The 14,459-nt window shown below is 39.8% G+C and overlaps 2 protein-coding genes across 2 annotated transcripts in view; one reads left to right on the top strand and one right to left on the bottom strand.

The window, feature by feature from the left end:
- Positions 1-5,460, top strand: part of VPS4B (vacuolar protein sorting 4 homolog B) — a 23,531-nt gene extending 18,071 nt beyond the window's left edge. Inside the window, exons 10-11 of the mRNA XM_054059002.1 lie at positions 1,154-1,291; positions 2,878-5,460. Coding sequence (XP_053914977.1) covers positions 1,154-1,291; positions 2,878-2,979 — 240 coding nt within the window. The 3' untranslated portion in view covers positions 2,980-5,460. The remainder of the gene's footprint in view (positions 1-1,153; positions 1,292-2,877) is intronic.
- On the bottom strand, positions 1,299-14,459 carry LOC128851267 (uncharacterized). Its single transcript, XM_054059003.1, has 2 exons — positions 13,283-14,459; positions 1,299-1,666 (listed from the first exon to the last, which is right to left on the bottom strand). Exons 1-2 carry the CDS (start codon positions 13,770-13,772, stop codon positions 1,548-1,550), a joined length of 609 nt encoding a protein of 202 aa, XP_053914978.1. The 5' UTR covers positions 13,773-14,459; the 3' UTR covers positions 1,299-1,547.

Below are 14,459 nucleotides of genomic sequence, written 5' to 3'. Positions count from 1 at the left end.
GACAATGGCATTTCTGGGTAAAGGGCTGTTACCTATTAGCCTTTCATTCAAATCTGGAAGAATCTGAGGCACATCTCGGACTACCATGGAGCAATGAGACAACCTCAGTTGTCACAGTTTGCAGAGCAAACCAAAAGCAATTCTTATCTCTTACCTTCTTTTCCCCCCAGAAAAAAGGAAGGAAAACCTCACAAGTGCAGTATTTTTGAGGGCTATGACAGAAACCAAGCTGATTCCACTTCTGTCTTTACTACTTTAATTGGTTTGATTTCCTATTTTTACAAGCAAAGTGATAGCTTTATTAATTACTTGCATAATAACAGACAGCTTTCCCCAGTTAAACAGTGCTTTTCTCAATTATTACTAATTGACTGTAAATTTTGAATATGGTGATCTGTGCTCTTCAGTGTCGTGCTTTAAATGCAGTTTGGAGTAGCTCAGTTCTCTGCTCTTAAAAATAGCCAGTTAGTCTTGAGTTTCAACCTATGCATATGTTTTGAGTTCCTGTGGGTGTGTGATGCTTCGGGAAACAATGCAGGAAAATAAAACTGAGTCCTAGATAATCTTTCGCTGAAAGGGAACAGACCCGGTGCAGCTTTTTTGGGTTTGTCTATGTGTCTGGGAAAAAAAAGATGGTTTCTGTCCTCCCGCTAGATGGCCCTGTTTTCCACAGAGTGCTGCTGAGGTGATGTCAGAAAAGGTGCTTGGAACATTGTAGTACAGTATGTCAAAGATGGAAAAGCTCTCTCTGGCTTCCTGACTTGAGGGGCACTCAAAGATAAGTATTGAGATGTTTTTAGAAAGCTGTTAAGCAGTGATGTATGGCCTCCCAAAGTGACTAGGGACCAGGAAGGTGGTTGTCTCCAACAAGATTTTCTGGCCTACTAGATTTCTGCAGAAATCTTCAACCTTAGGAGGAAGCAGCTGCTGGGATTTGACCCAGTGTGAATTTGAGTATCTGGTTACAGCTGCGTATTTTCAAAGTGAATGAGGCCAGTACGTTTATACAGTTTCTATTTTACAGGACATGTCTTCCCAGTGGGTGGGACACCTGCATAAAATCAAGGAACTTTTTTGCTCTTAAGATGCTGTTCAGCTTCTGGCTTTTGCCTGTAAAATAACTCCTATAAATTAAATATTTTCTTTTTTTTAGGTAAAAGGACCATCAGTGTCTAATCCAAATGTGATGGTAGATTTGTTCACTCCATGCTCTCCAGGTGATCCTGAAGCCATAGAGATGACATGGATGGATGTTCCAGGTGATAAATTACTGGAGCCTCAAGTTTCCATGGTAGGTATTCTTTTGTAGCATTTCTTTCTTGCTTTGTAGAACTCTGAAAGACCTTAAGGTAAAGACTTTTCCAAATTGTTATGTAAGGCTCTTGGATAAGTTGTTAATTTTAGGAATGCTCAACATGCCACATAACAGTTGCATACCTAATATGAAGCACTACAGTACAGCATGCTTGTGAAAAAGCCAGTTCTCTATCCCTGAGAAGCATTTCTTTTTTATTGTTCATGTCTGCTGGCATGCAGCTGCTGTCCTTTCATCCATAGACAGTATCTGGCTCTTCCACACTGTTCTTTCTTGTCTTCTTTAAAACCTTTGGACTCCCTGCCCAATGAAATACTTCCTTCCTGCCACTCTGTAGCATTAATATTGTTACTGGAAGATGGAAAATGATATTTAGTGTAAATTGGGAAGTGATGTGCTGTAGGTAAATATTGCCCAGGAAATAAATTCAAGCATAAACAATAAAACGTAAAAAGATGGTGGATGTAATGGTAGTTTTTGGGTAAAGCTTATCACACATGATACAGCTCTTTCAGCTGTTTTCTTTGTTAAAATACTTGCTTTGGTCTAGGGAATAAAATATGCCATTTTAAGAGAAACCGATGCCTTAGTTCACCGTTTAAAAACAACAACAAAGCTGGACACTCATTCTGTATTTTCCCCCAAGAGCAACACAAGAAGACTGAATTTAAGTACAGTACTTGAAGGAAGGACTTTATATATCTGTGCTGCAAACAGTCCTGTAACGAATGAAAGAAATCAGTGTATTTCATGGGGACCACAAACCTCTAAAGTAGTAGGCACTGCTTTGTAAATATAACCATCACTGTATTTCAGAAGATACTTTTCTATGTGCATTTACATACTGAGAAGGTACAGAAAGATGTATGCAAGTGGAGGCCTGCCCTGAAACTTCTGCCTGCATGCTCTAAGCATATTTTTAATCAGTCTTTCCCTTGTATGCTCCTAATGTTACCTGTGCTCTGATGTACTATAATTGCATAGGCAGTTGTTTTGGTGTCCAAAGTCAGTTCTTGTCCTTGAAAAGATGTGGCTTGAATTTTTTCTAAGCAGAGTATTTCTAGTCTGAGGTAAGTCTCAAGTCTGGGAAGTAATGATGCTAACTTCTGATTTTACCCATAATTTTATAATAATAGGAGGTGTTAGGCATCTACTTTTTCTGGTCATCTTCAGCTAGGGTTTGATTAGTTTTCTTGCTCCTTCTTATTCATAAGGTGTCTTAACTGCTGCTTTCACCTTCATAGACCTGTGATTTTTTTTCTGAACTACATTTTCTGATGCCTAAATATTTGGGAAATTGACTGAATTGAAGAGACAGAAGTACCAGTCATGAATAGTAAAACTTTGCTAGAGATTAATCAGAAGCTAGTTCTATATTGTTAGACTATGAAGAGTATATGGGAACATACACGTAATTATTTTCCACTTCAAACTGCTGTAGTTTAAGATGGATTGAAAGAAGTAACTGACAGAAAAAAGGAGATTCAGATCTTTTCAATAAATTGTTAGCAGTGGTGCTATACTTGTTTCTGAAAGGACTTGTTTTCTTTTTTTTCTGGCAGGCTGATATGCTCAGGTCCCTAGCTAGCACAAAACCAACAGTTAATGAACAGGATCTGGAGAAGTTAAAGAAGTTTACAGAAGACTTTGGTCAAGAAGGCTAAACCAAAGATTTGTGGAGCATTAGAACTTTTTTTTGCTTTAAGTATTCTTCTGTCTTTACTGATGGCACTTCAAATAAATGCCAATAAAATCACTCCTTTCTCACTTTGCAGAAGGAATAGAAGAAACCTTTGCAAAGGCTCTTAAGCTTTTGTATTGTTTGCCTCAGATGTCTACTAAATGTCTTCTATTGGAAAATAATATGAAAATATAATTTTAGGGTGAGACGGCAAAGTGATGTGGTAACGTCTATTAAATACTAGAAAACTTTAAATGATTAGTTCGATTTTAGATATTATATTAGACCTCGGTACAAGTGAGTTTTAAATTCCAAGTAGGCTCAAAGAAACCCTTTTTTGAGGGGTGGAAGAGAATATATTTGTCATGTGTTTTCAGTATCAATCAACCTGCGTATTAATTGCTCTCATTTCATGTAGAAAAATGCAACAAAATTTGCTAATTGAGCATACTGCAAGTGTGGGTTCACTATTAAAGAAAAACACTGTGAGGGTAAGACTGCATGGGCCAGTAGCTTGTTTTAAATATTGATTGAACTGATATTTGGCCACTTCTGCTATGCTGTGTTAAAAATTTAGCTTAAAACAGCAAGCTTTTAACTCTTTACTAGCCGATGCACACGTGTCACTATGCAATTTAGCAAAAATTTGTCAAATGCAAGTGTCTCAGAAGGCTTTGCTGGCTGTTCCTGTTTCTTTTAAATATGGATTTAGTTTCTACGTGAGTCTGGCTAAAGTTTGATAAAAGCATTGGTAATATCCTGTAAGATTCCACATGTCAAGGCTGGTGGGGTAGTCTTTGGAGAGCGTGATGGGAGGCATTTTAGGAAATAGCATCCTTTCACATGCAAAGAGGATAGAACATATGTTTTAGCCACAGACTTTACAGTGATAAATTAACTCAGAACCCTACTGATAACTACTGTGTATATGTTACATGAATTTAGTGCTTAAACTTTGAGAGAAGGCTGGCACTTTAGTACAGAAGTAGCACTTCCAATGATCTTTGTCTGAAGAACTACAAATTGAGATGTGCCTGAATGTAACTCACCACACTACAGTGTCAGCATTGAGTTTGTGCCTTGTAAGTTTGCACTGGCTGTAGATATGAAATATTGTTAGGATACCTAGAATACTCTGTGTTCCATTACCATTGTACAACTCTATCCTGCATATGCTTTGTTTAACTTGCATTGAGAGAAATTTGCACATTTTGTGTGTGTATGTTATAGGTACATATACACATATATGATCATCTTTTGATGGGTTTTGGTTTCCTTTATGTACATATTTTGTGTACTGCATAATCACAGGATGGGTGGAAATTGCTGTACTTAAATGAAGTAAAATGTTATAGTACAATATCAGCTATGTTCTTTGACTATTTCTTCAATTTTATGTTCAAGAATTTACTGCTTGATTTTTTAAAAAATGGTTTTAGACTTTGGTTTCTATGTTTAACAGCTAAACAAAATATTTAGTTTTAAATTCTTTGATCTGCAGGGTGCTGAGCTGTTGTTTACTAACATGACAAAACATTCTTTCCAAAATAGTTCAGTTACACACAGGTTTACCTTTGTCTCACATGGGAACATGTAAATGTAATCATTGTGACCGCAAATCTTTATGCGGACCTTTGCAGGAGCAGGGAGGTAGAAACCCTAGTGTTGGTGCAAGCAACTATGGTTAGTAAACCTAATCTTGTTGTAACTGGATTGCTTTTTCTTAGTTGCGTCTAGTGAATGCTTTAGAAGTGAGCCACATAGTGGCAGGGCTCACACTCAGAGGTTTGAAGCAACTATCCGAAGTACTTGTCTCTTGCGTTTTTTAAAACGGGAGTCCTTACTGCAATATTAAAATTCTCAGGAACTTTTTTGTTTGTGGTAGGCTGATTTGTCCTCTGGGTTTCCTTAAGCTTAATTGTGTAATCCCTCATTTTTAATGTAGAAGAAAAGGATGTATGTTTTAAATTTACATCTTGCTGGTTGCTCAGTTGTGGGATGACATCTGTAACAGAAACATTAATGTTTGATGTTTAAAGTTGTTTTTAGAAACATATTCCAAATAAACATTGCTGCTTAGAATTGCAGCTACAAGGACACTTTTTTTGTTTGCTGTCTTTGTAAAATGGGAATAAATTAATACATACCATAGAGCTTCCTAGGTTAGTTATCCCAGAACGGATGATCACCAGATTTGGGGGGGATGCGTAAAAAAACTTTTTAGTTTTCAGTGTTAATCGAAACTACCCTAAATTAAAGCATTTATGAAAGGTATTACTTGTTTTACACCATCAAAACCTCTGTAAATACCTGATAAGTTAGTTGTGCATTTTTCGTAAGGTCTGGTGTATGACTCAGCTTTGGCTAATTAGCTTACAATTTTTTTTCCTGACTTCTGGTGTTACTGCTTACTCTGACTGCAATATGAAAATATGTCATTTTCTTTCCTTCCTGTGGGTAAAATAGCTTTTCAATTAAATCAGTTGTATATATGCTTGTTATGTTCTTCACAGATGGTTTCTTCATGTTGACATTAAACTTCGAATTTGTGGTATACATCTCATTGCGTATACTTGTAGGGTTAGAAAAGCTCAGTAAATTAACTTGTTCTAATTTTTTCCCACGTTGACTGACTTCAAATTCCAGTCTTGTATCTTCCCCGAGTTACCTGTTGTCTTTGTCTTGTCATTCTGTAGCACAGAGAAAATGTACAAACCTCTTTTAAGTTCTTGGATTGTTTTTTTTTTTCTCAGCTTATCTGCTGGTCTTCGAATATGCTTTTGTTTTAATTAGTGGAATAGAACACATATAGCTGAGGCAGATACTCCTGAATCAGCTTTTCTTCATGCTCCTGTCTGTCAGAGACATCTGATCATAGTTTGCCCTTTTTGTCAACTGAAACAAAAAAGCTGCTGAATGTTCTCTGGTCAGACATTTTGATCTACTTTTTGCATTTATTAGTCTTCTTCCTAATCATATATTCTGACTTTTTTTCTGTGTTATTTTTTCCGTGTTATTTCTGTTATTATCGTAACAGGCTTTCTGATAGTGCTGAATTTGTTGAAATATGCATGAACATCTTTATTTTGCTGTTTACCCTTCCTTTCCTCGAGAATGACAAGATTGTTTCATGACTGGCTTCCATACATGTTTTTGGTCTTAACCAGATTCATCCTAGTAATCATGGTTGACTTAAAGCCATTCCCATAACTTACGTAAACTATTGCAAGAACTTGGTGGACTCCTTACTGTGCTGCTTAGTTCTTATCAAAACATTATACCTTTTATTCTTGAGCAGGTAGTTTTGTTGTAGCTCTTGTGGCACGGCTCCAGTGTTTTCCGCTTCAACTTTTCTTTTGCTTATTAACAATAATTTAATCCGGTGATTTTATTCCACAAATCCTCTGTCATCATAATTAGCTGTGTAAAAACTCTTAATTGTTCATTCATCCTCTGTCCTGGCGCTTGGGTGCTGACAGCCCAGGTATTAGATAAGCTTGTCCTGTTACTTGTCTTTTGGTCCTGTGACCTAATTGCAATTCTTCCTCCCTTCCTCTGCATGCATACACACGCCCTTCTGATGGCAGCTTTTTGACTAGGTCACTGTTTTGTGACATTTTCTACTCATCTTTGCATCCTTTATCCTACCTAAGAGGGTACAACTTGATGAATGAACGCTCAAGGGTACTTTCTCCCTTCAACACATCAACTCGGTGCTTGGGGACACCAGAGTCCATCTGTCTGTACCATCTGCGCACAGTACCTGCCATGTGCACATGTGTTGCAGAAATACTTGACATTTTAGGGCCCATTTATTTGGGCTTCTCAACCACTCATTGTGAAAACAAAATACAACAACCTAGCTGCATCATAGCAGGAGATAAGTTCTCTACTAAAAAGGCTTTGGTTGTATCTTAAGGCATCTCCAAGAAAAGTCACAGACACCTGAACACAGGTCTGATGTTGATGATGGAGCCAGCATTTTGTTTCCTGCTTGGTGACCTATTACCAGGCACCACGCCATGAACTGACAAGACTTACTTTTGCTTGAACCTCCCTTCTCTGCTGCCTCAGCAAATTTAAATCTAAGCTATTTCATGGCAGGGACTTTGCTTTCAAACATGCTCAGTGTCACATGCGTTCTGTAAACTATAAACAATAATTTCCTCTGACTCACTGTTGTCTGCGGATGACTGTCCACAGGTAATTTGTTGAAAAAACCTTGGCTGGAGTAGTTGCCTTCTGCTACTGGTCTCTCAATGCCTTGGCAGTAAGTCAGCTAGGTGAGGGACTGAGAAAGTTGCTATAAATATGACCAGCTCATAGAGGAAATAGTGGCAAATGAGGACTGCTACTTAGAGCTGTGATCTTGGGCTCTGAAAGAGCCAAGTGAATTGTTGGAGCAATAGAAAGCTAAGAAAATAATGAAAATTAAAACTACACAAATTTAAATGATTATTTCTCCTTCTTTCCTCCTTGAAGACTGAAGCATGGGCAGTAGCGAGAGTCTCTGATTTGCCAATGACTTTTTTTAAAAAATGACTTTTTTTAGAATCTTTTTTTTAAGGACAATTTCAGGAAAATCTGGTAAAGTAGCTGACTGCTGTTTGCAAATGTGCCATTTGAAATGCCAGCTGAAATGCTCAAGCTCTTGCCTGGCAGAGACTGAGTTTACCTATGAGTTTTAATGGTTTCAATTAATTAATCATAGCTATTAATTGCTCTGTACACAACTGAACAGCAAAGCAATTACTGTTTTTTTTAATCTTTACACCTGCTCTTGTTTTGGTGTGGATGTGTGTGTTCATGTCCAGCCTTGCTCTCTCCCTGTAATTTAAAAATGTTTTCTTTTTGGGGGCTGTTTTTACCTGCCTGAAAACCATGATGCACATGCCCACTGTTAGTGTGGAAACAAGCAGGTGGTTTGCCTGCCTGACAGCAAACCTTATGCAGTTTCAGCATAGCAAGAATTTCCACAGAAGCCATGGGGCCTGCTGACAGAGCCTTAAAAGTCTTCTTTTTGCCCTTCATCTTCACTGTCCCCTCACCAGCCTCAGGGCAGAAAGACACACACCTATAAATAGATACTATCTCTGACTATATGCACACAGAGGGCTGTGATGCACCTGCATAGCCATCCACATGAATGCTGGTAACAGCTCCAAAAGTTGTACCTGTGTGATGACCCATCAAATGTGCAACAGGTAGTTGCTACAAAGTTACCTTCATCCAGCACTGCAAGGTGCCTGCTCACTCCAGGTTTCGGTGGGCTCAGCCCAGCAAGAACTGAACTTCTTGGAGCATTTGTGGAGGTTTTTTCCTTCTTTTGAGGTTGTGGGGGAGGAAGCATAGTGGTGGTGGTGTTCTTGGACAGTCTGAGGCTGTACAGAGGGTAAACAACATCTACACAGACAACGTGGGGTGAGAGACACTGGTCTGTGCCTCAGATCTCCTGTAGCTGGCACAGGGTGGAAATCAACTGGTGAACAAGGGCAGCGATGCCAATGCTCAGGGCTCCTATGGGGTTTTGTCCTGTTTTTTCCTAGTTGTCAGCTGCATAAAATGGTTTTCACAAGCTTTGTAGCTATTGGGCTAATTCCCTTGGGCCTTCTTTTATGCAAAGAATGCTTGCTTCACCGCAGCAGATACTGAAAACATAGATGCTTCTTAGAAGAAAGAGGTTTTGATCAGAATTTTCCTTTGATGTGAAATGTTAATTGGCTATCTATGCCTGCCTCTTTCCTGTTGCTTTTGAATAGTATTCTTTTTTTTGCTGTTCTCTCCAATTTCTGTTTCTTTTTTTTGTCTGACATCCTCTGTCCTTCACACCATTTTTTTGTCTCAAAGAGAAGATAAGGCCCTGATTCCTTTTTAAACCCTATTTCAAAGCTCTGTGTTCCTATTTCTCCAGTGTTCATACCAAAGTAAGCTTATATGCAGCAAAGCAAAAGCTCAGTGTCTCCAATTTCCCTTTTTTCCTTCAAAGTGACAGGGCACATCTGTATGTGCTGTCCTTTCCCCGGCTAACAGAAAGACAGCAATGGGCTGCGCTGTTAAGTGAATGGAAATAGGAGTGCAAGTGATGTATTTGATAGCAATACAAGGGGGAGAAACTGCCGAAAGTGGAAGTTTCCTTGTTCTCAGCAAGCTATTTTGTACTTGTTTCTTGGTTTAGAGAAGAACTGAGCTATGAACATGAGATCTCCTAAATTTCTGCTGTGCAACAGCAGCTTCTCTGCAGTGCAATGCCAAGACAATCTACCAGGAACTGAGAGCAAGGGTAGATGTTGTGTAATTGCACCTGAGAAATAAACACCAGCTTTGTGCCAGTGCTGCGGACATCCAGTGCATTACCTGGAACTGGAAACAGACTTAATTCATCTTAAAAGATTAAGCAAACAAAGTTCCCTGAACTGCTATGAAAGAGAACCTGGCACAAAACTGGAGGAGGTAATTTCAGTTCTTCTGGTACTTTTAAGAGGGCAGCAATAAAGCAAAGAGCAACAGGATAGTGTGAAGCTTTCCCACACAGCCACATGGGAAAGGACAAGCAGCTCTAGAAACATGAAATGTTGTCAACAAGAGGCACAAAGATCTGGAGAGCAACACAGCAGTTTACAAGCATAGAAACTAACTAAGATCACCTACCAAAGGTAAGTCTGTAAGAAATCAGAGGCTTACCAAGACTGCAAATCATTAACTTTTGTAGTAAGATTGAGCTGCATGAATGGGCACGTAATAGAATGGCTTGGGGTGGTATAACTAGTGACTTAATCCCAAAACAGAGAAAACTCATGAAAGTTTAGGATTTGTCAGTCTTTAATGATTACCTTGAGGTATCTGTTTCCAAAGGCATGCTGTATAGCACAAAATTATGCCTGTTTTGGAAAACCGGCAATAGTGGCTTGGGCGGGAGCCCCTTCACTGCCAAACTGCTGAACAGTAATCAGGTAAAGTGAAAGAAATAGGCCAGAAGTTACTGGAAGTATAATTACAAAAATGTTCCCTATCTGGCTAGAAAGTGAACGGGTTCATGAAAATACATATCCAGGTAAGTAATAACAACAAAACACGATACAAACATTGCTCAAGCAATGAGATGCCTTCAATGGTAATTCCTGAATGACTTAACAGCCAGGAAAGGCTTCCTCCCTTGGCTCTCCACCTAGAATTGTCCAGCTACAGGGGGCCTGTTTTTTTGTTCGGGGAAGCACAGCTTGGCAGACAACTGGGTGTAACACATTTCAGCCACACTACTTTAGCCACCATCGTATACAGGCCATCATTTCTTTCCTCAGTACCCTTTAAGGACAGCGGTCAAGGACAGATGGTAAATTAGATAGATACTTTTCTGATGAAGTGCAGCAGCTTTTATGTTCCTGATAGCTATTCTCAACCAAGAAATAAAGGATCAAGAAAGTTAGCTGACAGGAACCACTCATCTAAGCTAACATTATTCTAAAACCTGGAGCTTCACTGGAATCCCAGAATCACTAACACAGCTTTAACCTCTTCTAACCATTAATGCTTATTTACTTAAGAGGGCTGGTGGATGCCACACCTATGCTTGCTACAGAAAAAGGGGAAAGGCTGGAGAAGAAACCAAGTTCATTTGGAAGGATAAAAGGAAAAGCTTGTTTCCCTCAACAGTGGAATTTATTCTTTCACTGACATTTTTTTTCTAAATGCAATAGGACAGGCTGGATCAAAGAAATCTCTGGCTTCGTCACAGTGTAGCCTATATATAGCACCTGCGCCTTCCCAATACACATACAACAGGACCAGAAATTCCAATAACGGAAAAGTGCACAAGTGACTCCAGAGGCTGCAACCTTGCTACCTGCTCTTCTAAAACTTCATCCCTTGATATGAAGGCATCTTAAAACAAGCCATGTTTCTTTCACACACACGTACCAGGTATATTTTTGGAGCATTTATCTTCTAAGAATCAGATGAAAAGAACACTTCTAACATCAGCCATTTGTGCTGTAGGATGACCGATTCACAAATTTGTTTCTATGTTTAAATGACTACTTTGATTCTTCAGTTGCCACCCTTTGCTTCACACTGATTATCTCAACGCTGTTATTGCAAAAGTCTGTTGGAGGATTTAAATTAACAAAACTGAGGAAGCAGAAAACCACAGCTGCAACAGCTCTGATAGTCTGGTTGCTTTCACACACTTTTACTGTATTCCCTCTCCTTCTCTAAATACATCACTGTTGTATTGAAACTTCTTCTAAAGATTAACGAGCAAAGCAATAAGCATGTTTTATCCATTCTTTTTCCCTCCCCATCCTCAAGGTGTATATAGAGACATTGGTCAGCTTGTTCTTTAAAAATATACACTTCGTGAAGTTATTTAGGAAGGTCAGACTAATTAAGTATTGCTTTATGTATGACTGCAGTTTGGACTGGAGAACAATGATGTTTACATTAGTGTTCCAGTTTCACAGTCATTGAGAAAAGTTTTATAGTAAACAATTCCCTTGTGCCAGGAACACATTTTCTCCAAGAATGAGGTCCTATAAGATCAGTACAAACCAGACAACTCAAAAAGGGAAAACTTTAGTTTCTACTGGTATACTTTAAAAGAATAAAAAAATCTGCTGGGGAATTCAGTGGTTAATTATATGCAGTCCACAGCATCTTCACCTTCGAATATACTTTTCACATGGACACTTTACGGTCCAGAGAACAAAACATCTGGGCTGTCAATCCTCAGGTTGTAAGGTGTCCTCATAGCAAAAAGGAAAAAGCAGTATGGTTCTTTCTGTAAAATCTATTGTAAGGGAACTCCACGTTAATCCTGAGGTGCTTTTAAAATGTGGTTAGTAAGAGGTGATCATACCTGTGACTGAGCCGGACCATATCATGCACTGAAAGGCTCCCTACCAGTATGTTTAACCTTCATTTTACTAGAAATTTACTGCAGATTATTTATTTCACCCACACCCTCACCTTGATGCTGAGAGTCATATTGTATTGTGAAAGACACATTTATCTCCATCTGCTTTGCTTTATCTCCATACTGCTGACGTTACACTTTGAAAGTCTCACCATCTTGTGCTTTGGAAGTTTATAAACAGTCTATAGTTATTACCTTATCAATTTCCTCTCTTGTGTTAATTTAATGTTGTTGGAAAGATAACACATAAAGACTGTACTATATGTAAAAGGAGGAATTAGCATATCTGATCGCAGCTTTTTACAGTCCACATCTTATTTTGACGCCTGCTAACGATGTAATTAACATACTGTCTTTCCTTAGATGGATCAACTTCCATTGTTGTCACTGTAGCAGCTATCACCTTACGCACTATTTCCTCCTCTTACTTCCTCATACCTCTGCCTCCTCAGCACTGAACCTGCTACCAAAGACAAACTCCAGGTCAACCCTATCCCGGAACTAATTCTTGGTTTCTCACGCTTTTACTGCATCAAATGCATGCTCTTTGTTTTCATGTGGAAAACTGCACAATCCCTGTTTGCATCTCTGTTCTCATTTCCACCTACTCGCTGTTTCTAATCTCTCCAATATTACTCTCACACCCTTCTGCACACCCTATTGCCTAGGGGGTTTTAGGTTTTCTTTTTTTTCTCTTAAACTATTTTGTACAAGTCAACAACTGCATAATAACCAGTGAGAAAAAGTAATTTGGGGGGGGGGGGTCAGTTACAAATAATTATCATAGAATCATAGAATGGTTTGGTTTGGAAGGGACCTTAAAGATCATCCAGTTTCAACCTCCCAGCCATGTGCTGGGACACCTTCCACTAGATAAGGTTGCTCAGAACCTCATCCAGCCTGGTCTACAATACGTCTAAGGATGGGGCTTGCACTATTTCTCTGCACTACCTGTTCTTTATATTATTTTGTTCTTTTGTTATACTTTAAATTTTTAAATACGCCAGATGCAGATATTTATACTAAGTAAGTATCTAAATATACAAGTCAAATACATGGAATTATTTTACGTGAACTGCTCTGGAAGGGTTTTTAGTTTCTTTCTTTGAATCGCTGTTCTACTACTATGCCCCAAGGCTGAAAACACTGATTTTATCTTTTTTCATGCAAACAACACAAAAAAATCCATAGTTTTACCCAGCAGAGTACAGCACTGGATTTAGATTTTAGAACAAGGGAGAAAAATTGTAGCCAGAAGAAACCAGGGGAGCTCAACCCCTCCGAAAACCGAGCCTCACAGAACCCACATCTGTTTATGCTGGAAAGCGATGACGTGAAGCGGCTTTCAAACCCACCCATGACAAAGCCAGTTAATTACCTTCCATAAACCGTTCGCGTTTCCACCTCACTGACATGCAGCTATTCCCCGTGTAAGGGAGCACTCCGAGCCGCCGTCCTTTCCCAGTGCGTGTCCCAGGAGCGCTTTGACACATCTCCAACATTTCAATCACGCCGATTGGTGACCTCGGGCGACGTATTAAAAAGGCTGGTATACAAACAGGCACTTGATATCCAAGGCATGTTGTGGGCACAGCAGTGAGCCACGACAGGTGCCTACTATCGCTATACGTCACCACCACCACCTTCTCCGCTCCCTCCTCTCCCCAAACCTGCATTAACCCTGAGGCAAAAGGGGTGCTCGAGGCCAATGCCGAGCACACACCTCTCTGGGGAGGGCTGACACACAGCGCCATGTCACCGAAGTTGGGAAAGGGAACTTCTGAACATGGGGGGCTTAAGAGGCAGGCAGTCTCTTCATTCAGTACCAGATACACAGGGGGGTGGATCGAAATGTGATTAATATCCATGATTTTTACAAGAAATATAATATGTATAAATTTAGTGGTTTAGAAAACCTGCTACTTATAGATCGATTCCCCAGTGTATCCAGTACTGAATGCCCGCTTCTTAAGCCCCCACCCCCCGAGCAGGCTTCTCCCTAGGAGCTGATGCCTCCACAAGGGCTGAGCTCTCCCGATCCAGGCTCCTCCAGTGCCCCTTGCACCCCCACCTGCCCCACGTAGCCATGGGGTAAAGTCCTCGGGGGGACGCAGGCACAGCACACCCACGCTGCCTCCAGGGATTCGCCAGTTTGGGTTGCAAGGGATCCTAAAGATCACCCAGCGCTGATACAAGGAGTAGTAGTTATTAGAGAAAATGGAAGATTTTTTATGTGAGCTAAAGTAAAGTTTCACCTCGGTAACTGTACGTTTTTGGAAGTTGGGCAGAATATCCCTCTGACAGTGTGTTTTGTTTCAAGCACGGTTTTCCTAGACACTGTTCATTCATTGAAGATGACAATGTCTCGTGTTCAGTGTGATCTGTGCTGAACACGTGTCTTCTTCTGTAATCACCTCTGTTTGGAGTCTTTCCCCAACTAGTATGGGAGGGCTGGAGCACCTCCCATAGGAGGACAGCCTAAGAGAGTTGGGGTTGTTCACCCTGGAGGAGGCTTCGAGAAGACTCAGACTAGACCTAAGGAGGAATTTCTTTGC

Source organism: Cuculus canorus, chromosome 2 (genome assembly GCF_017976375.1).
Source record: "Cuculus canorus isolate bCucCan1 chromosome 2, bCucCan1.pri, whole genome shotgun sequence".
NCBI classification, from domain to species: Eukaryota; Metazoa; Chordata; class Aves; order Cuculiformes; family Cuculidae; genus Cuculus; species Cuculus canorus.
The sequence above is the reverse complement of the archived record's forward strand: the minus strand, read 5'-3'. Positions and strand labels throughout refer to the sequence as shown.

What these genes read in the sequence shown, in the direction of transcription:
- LOC128851267 (XM_054059003.1), bottom strand. Translation starts at nt 13,772, where the DNA reads ATGGATATTAATCACATTTCGATCCACCCCCCTGTGTATCTGGTACTG. An exon ending in ACGCGAACGGTTTATGGAAG is followed by an intron (nt 1,667 to 13,282) that starts GTAATTAACTGG and finishes TCCATCTTCCAG; the next exon opens with TAACAATATTAATGCTACAG.